The sequence below is a fragment of the Muntiacus reevesi genome, chromosome 4 (assembly GCF_963930625.1).
Source record: "Muntiacus reevesi chromosome 4, mMunRee1.1, whole genome shotgun sequence".
Classification (NCBI taxonomy): domain Eukaryota; kingdom Metazoa; phylum Chordata; class Mammalia; order Artiodactyla; family Cervidae; genus Muntiacus; species Muntiacus reevesi.
This window is the reverse complement of record NC_089252.1, coordinates 39955715-39961721: the sequence shown is the minus strand read 5'-3', so window position 1 is coordinate 39961721 and position 6007 is coordinate 39955715. Positions and strand designations below refer to the sequence as shown.

General features: G+C 47.2%; 1 protein-coding gene across 1 annotated transcript; it reads right to left on the bottom strand.

Moving 5' to 3' along the window:
* Positions 1-2699: 2699 nt before the first annotated feature.
* TXNDC2 (thioredoxin domain containing 2) lies at positions 2700-5467 on the bottom strand. The gene is made up of 3 exons (XM_065934989.1): positions 5428-5467; positions 4971-5069; positions 2700-4612 (listed from the first exon to the last, which is right to left on the bottom strand). The coding sequence occupies exons 1-3, from the start codon at positions 5465-5467 to the stop codon at positions 2700-2702; spliced, it is 2052 nt and encodes a 683-aa protein (XP_065791061.1).
* Positions 5468-6007: the final 540 nt, after the last annotated feature.

Sequence of the window (6007 nt, the reverse complement as noted above, 5' to 3'; positions counted from 1 at the left end):
CACTTCATTTAGACCTACTTGTTGACTATGTCTTCAAACTTCTAGATTTAGTCTTAATCATCCTTACCATTCTAGTTAGGACTGTTGCCAGGTATTTTATTTTTTCATCACTATTTTCCTATGAAGATTCCCAATCACTTATCACTGAATCAAAAGGACACTATTGACTTCTGGATATTCTCTGAATACCACCATTTTGTCAAGTTCTCTTATCAACTCAAACAGGTTTTCCATTGATTCTTACAAAGACTCTGGTTAGATTTATCATCACTCACAGCCTAGATGATTATCTGGAATCATGCTCCTAATTAGAAGTGTGTCTTATTTCTCCTTCATGCTAAAGATTAGAGGTGACAACAGCTGCTTGACTCATTTTTTAGTGTACATGATTCTTAGCAAAATGGAGTGTCCATATTTGAGTCTTCTGAGTACAGAGAACATGACTCTGTCCTGGCCACTGTCTGATTATCATCCAGTCAAGAGAATGGTGCTGAGGTAGGTGGTTTGAGGAGCATGGGCCAATTCTCTTATAGTGTAGATTTCCTCCCTGGATCAAACTAGATCCTCAAGAGCCACTCATTTGCTCCCGGTGTCTCAGGCCCCCAGAATTGCCTTCCCAGAGTTGTGTACCCCTCCCTTAACTACATGTATTAGTTCAGTTCAGTTCAGTCGCTCATTCGTGTCCGACTCTTTGCGACCCCATGAATCGCAGCACGCCAGGCCTCCCAGTCCATCACCAGCTCCTGGAGTTTACTCAAACTCATGTCCATTGAGTCGGTGATGCCCTCCAGCCATCTCATCCTCTCTCGTCCCCTTCTCCTCCTGCCTCCAATCCCTCCCAGCATCAGGGTCTTTTCCAATGAGTCAACTCTTCGCCTGAGGTGGCCAAAGTATTGGAGTTTCAGCTTCAGCATCAGATGCATACACATGCATATATGTATACGTGTGTGTGTGTGTGTGTGTGTGTGTGCGCGCCCGCGCGCTCAGCTGTGTCTGACTCTTTGTGACCCCATGGACAGCCTATCGGGTTCCTCTGTCCATGAGATTTCCCAGGCAAGAATATTAGAGTGGGTTGCCATTTCCTACTCCAGGAGATCTCTCCCTGACTCAGGAACAGTACCTGCATCTTCTGTGTCTCCTGCATTGGCCAGTGGACTCTTTACCACTGATCCACCTGGGAAGCCCATATGAGTACATACATATGCATATATGTACATACACACATACTCTGAGACACCTGAGAGCAGGTGTCGGAAACCCAGTTGCCAGAATGACAAAGCAGGAACTTACTACTAGGGTGCTGATGTCATAATGGCAGCAAGGGTCACACTAACTGAAATTTGAATCATAAAGCTTTTGGTAGTAGCAAACTGCAAGTTTTGCGTTGTCTCAGATTGTGTGAGTATGGGTCAGTAGAAAGAGGTTCAAACTTAAAATCTGGAACCATGTCCTCCATCTCAGCTCTGACACCAATGAACCCTTTAGAGGTTTACAGAGCCTGTGAAGTTCCCTGACATCTCCATAGCACTTCCTACACATGAAGGAGGTTAGATAACGTGCCTCTTTCAAATTCTTTACTTATATCTTATCAGAAATCCCAAAGGTTCATGAACATCAGAAAAGAAATTCCCACCCATTATTAAATCATGTCCCTCTACAGAAGAGTATTTTTGGTGTCAGTTCTAGGAAGTCTTGTAGGTCTTCATAGAATCATTTAATTTCAGCTTCTTCAGCATTAGAGGTTGGGTATAGACTTGGATTACTGTGATGTTGAATGGTTTGCCTTGGAAACAAACCAAAAGCACTGTCATTTTTGAGACCGCTATCAAGAATTGCATTTTGGACTCTTGCTGACTATAAGGGCTACTCCATTCTTTCTCAGGGGTTCTTGCCCACAGTAGTAGATATAGTGGTCATCTGAATTAAATTATCCCATTTCCGTCCGTTTTAGTTCACTGATTCCTAAAATGTTGATGTTCACTCTTGCCATCTCCTGTTTGACTCATTTGAAAAGACCCTGATGCTGGGAAAGATCAAGGGCAGGAGAAGAAGCGGGCGACAGAGGACTAGATGGTTGGATGGCATCACTAACTCAATGGACGTAAGTTTGAGCAAACTCTGGAAGATAGTGAAGTAAGGGAAGGATGGCATGCTGCAGTTCATAGGGTGGCAGAGCTGGACACAACTTAGCTACTGAACAACAACAACAAAAGAATTATCTAAATTTCCAGTGTTGCCACTAAGACTACATAAGTGAGTGAAAACAATTTTTTCAAGAGTGAGTGAAAAAAAAATCAAGATTAAAAAAATAGGGGACAGGGACTTCCTTGATGGTCCAGCAGTTAAGACTTTGGGTTTCCAGTCCAAGGGGTACAGGTTTAATCCTTAGTTGGGGAACTAAGATTCCACATGCCATGCAGTACAGCCAAAAAAAAAAAAAAAGAAAGGTGGGGAGAAGTAGGACAGCCGGACTTCCCATCTACATCAGAGGAAATGATATTATAATTTCACACCCATTCCATCAACAAGAACATGGGCACAACAGACATTAGGGCTTTTCAGAAAGGATAGAATTAATGTTTCTGATTTACAAGCAGGTGCCACTCAAATACACACTTTCGTCACCCCTCATTTTTTTTCATAAATAAGATCAGAAGCTATGAATAGCCAACTATTTCTAATGCTTTTGGAACACATGATCACTTTAATTCTGTAATGAGTGTCTCAAGTTTTTCATGCAGGGCACCGGAAAACTGGCCCACCTTTTCTTCTTTTCTATAAAACTGAAAGGTTGGAAGGCAATCGACCTTGCACTCCCTCACCAGTTGTTCGCACTCATCGACATCCACTTCCAGGAACACCACATCCTCATGCTTCAGGGACAGGGTCTGGAAGAAGGACTTGATGGTCTTGCAGGGCTGGCACCATGTGGCCGAGAAGTGCACGGCCACCAGCCGCTCCCCAGCTTCCTTTAGCGCCACCTCAAAGTCTTCTTTGCTCAGAATCACCTTCACCAGGTCCTCATCCAGGAACTCTGTGTCTTCCTCTGACTGCAGGCTATTGCCTCCTGGGGGCCAGACCGTGTCCTCTAAGGACCTGCTGGTCTCACCCTCCTTGGGCAGAATGGTTTCGGTTGAGGACTTGGGAGTCTGACCCTCCTTGGGCAGAATGGTTTTGGCTGAGGACTTAGGGGTCTCACCCTCCTTGGGCAGAATGGTTTCGGCTGAGGACTTGGGGGTCTCACCCTCCTTGGGCAGAATGGTTTCGGCTGAGCACTTGGGTGTCTCACCCTCTTTGGGCAGAATGGTTTTGGCTGAGGACTTGGGGGTCTCACCCTCCTTGAGTAGAATAGTTTGGGTTGAGGACTTGGGAGTCTGACCTTCCTTGAGCAGAGTGGTTTCGGTTGAGGACTTGGGGGTCTCACCCTCCTTGGGCAGAATGGTTTCAGCTGAGGACTCAGGGATCTCACCCGCCTTGGGCAGAATGGGTTCGGCTGAGGACTTCTGGGTCTCACCCTCCTTGGGCAGAAGGGGTTCGGCTGAGGACTTGGGGATCTCACTCGCCTTGGGCAGGATGGTTTTGTCTGAGGACTTTGGGGTGTCACCCTGCTTGGACAGAATGGCTTTGGTTGTAAACTTGTGGGTTTTACTCTTCTTGGGCAAACTGAATTTTGCTGGAAAATTGGGGGTATTGCCCTGCTTGGGTGAGATGTTTTTTTCTGAAGAAGTGGGGATGCCCACCTGATTGAGCAGGGTGGTTTTGAGTGGGAACTTGGGGGAGTCAGCCTGCCATGATGAAATGATTTTGCCTGAGAAATTGGGGGAATCGGTCTGCTTGGGTGAGAGGATTTGGTTTGGGGAGCTAGGGGAGTCAGCCTGTTTAGGTGAGATGATCTTGGCTGGGAACTTGGGGGAGTCAGCCTGCCATGATGGATTGATCTTGGCTGGGAAATTGGGGGAGTCAGCCGGCCATGATGGAATGACTTTGGCTGAGGAGTTGAAAATGTCACCCTCTTTTGTCGAGATGGATTTTTCTGAGAATTTGGAGGCATAAGACTGATTGGGCAGAATGGTTTGGATTGGGAAGATGGGGGTGTCAGCCTTCTTGGGCAAAATGGTTTTGGCTGAGGGCTTGGGGGTGTCACCCTGCTTGGGCGAGGTGGGTTTTTCTGAAGACTTGGGGGTGTTGGCCTTCTTGTGCAGGGTGGTTTTACTGAGGGGATTGAGAATGACACCCTCTTTTGGCAGGATGGTTTTTTCTGGGAAATTGGGAATGTCACCCTGTTTTGGTGAAATGGTTTGGGTTGAGGAACTGGGGGTGGCAGACTGTTTGGGCAAGATGTTCTTCTGGGGGGAATTGAGAATTTCCCTTTTTTTTGATAGGATGATCTTTTCTGGGAAACTCGGAGTGTCAGCCTGCTCGGATGGGACGGCTTTTGCTGAGGAATTGAGAAAGTCCTCCTGCTTGGGCAGGGCACTTTGGGCTGGAGAGCTGGGGGTGTCAACGCTCTGCTCAGGTGGGAGTGTCTGCACGGCCTGCAGGGCTTCGGATGCCCCCACATGTGTACGTTGAACATTGCTGACCTCGTGGACAAAGGCCTCCAGGGTGTGTGCTGGGACCTGGAGAGTCACATGGCTGGACATAACCTGTAATAATGGGCTTTCTGAAGAAAAAGGTAAAAAAAAAATAAAAATGTCAGAGAAGAAACAAAAGCATTCTGATCATCTACTCCAAGGAAGATGGGCAGGCGTCCTTCTTAGAGCGCATGAAGGTAGTCTTCTAACTGATACAGTCATTTGCATACTCATATTCCACACAAACCAAGCAGCATGTGATTACATGTAATCTTCACCTAGGTTGTTTTTCCTTTAACTACAAACTTCTCTGCTTAGCTTGACAGTGCAGCTGACCCCCTAAGCACACAGGTCCCCAAAGCAGCCCCCTTCCCTCCTCCTGACCTTTATCCTCACCTTCATTTGTTTCTGCTTGGTTGTCTGACCTCATTTCCGGTTCCTCCAGGACCCCAGCTTCATCACTTTCCATTTCCAGTTCCTGGTCTCTACCCACCCCTACTTCACAGGTGCCTCATGGCACCAGCAAGGCCATCCCCTTCGAACTTCTCCAACCAAACATCATACATCGAGTAACAACCTGTACTGGGGTGGAACCTACAGCCGGCCTGCCCTCTCTGTTTTCACAAGTGTCCCATTTGAGAGTTTCATGACACTCTGGGTTTTGGGGCTGCTCTGTGTGTGGGACCATCCCCAGTCCCTGAAATGAATTCACAGGCATTATTCCCTACAACAAACCACTGAGGTAAGTCCCATTGTGATCTCCACCTTACAAGTGAGAAAACTCAGCCTTAGAGAAGTTATGGGACCCACTCAAGGTCACAGAGCTCATCTGTGGGGCAGGTTCCAAGCCCACACTCCTGATACTGGGCTGGGCTGCCTGCCGAGTGCCCCATCCAGGGGGATGACTTGAAACCACCTTTGATATCCCATTCCTCCAGGACTCCCCAGTCCCAGCCTTCTCTTTATGACTCGGCTACCACAACCATCTACTAAGGTCTCCTCTGTGATCTCCTTAAACTGTGGTGCTGCAGAAGACTCTCGAGAGCCCCTGGGACAGCAAGGAGATCAAAACAGTCAATCTAAAAGGAAAACAACCCTGAATAGCCATTGGAAGGACAGACGCTGAAGCTGAAACTCCAATACTTTGGCCACCTGATGCAAAGAGCCAACTCATTGGAAAAGACCCTGATGCTGGGAAAGATTGAAGGCAGAAGGAGAAGAGGGCAACAAAGGATAAGATGGTTGGATGGCATCACTCATTCAATGGACATAACTTTGAGTAAACTCCAGGAGACAGTGAAGGACAGGGAAGCCTGGTGTGCTGCAGTTGGAGTCAAAGAGTCTGACACAACTGAATGACTAAACAACAACAACAAGGTCTCCTCTCAACTACATCACCCTCTTCTGAGAAGTCCTACCTGATGGTCAGATGT

Excerpts from the sequence above, each read along its gene's own strand:
- TXNDC2 (XM_065934989.1), bottom strand. The coding sequence starts at position 5,467 with ATGGGGCACTCGGCAGGCAGCCCAGCCCAGTATCAGGAGT. Across the intron at positions 5,070-5,427 it reads CCCAGCCCAGTATCAGGAGT|GGGTGGGTAGAGACCAGGAA; the intron begins GTGGGCTTGGAA and ends CCTGTGAAGTAG. Across the intron at positions 4,613-4,970 it reads CCAAGCAGAAACAAATGAAG|CACACACCCTGGAGGCCTTT; the intron begins GTGAGGATAAAG and ends TCCAGGTCCCAG.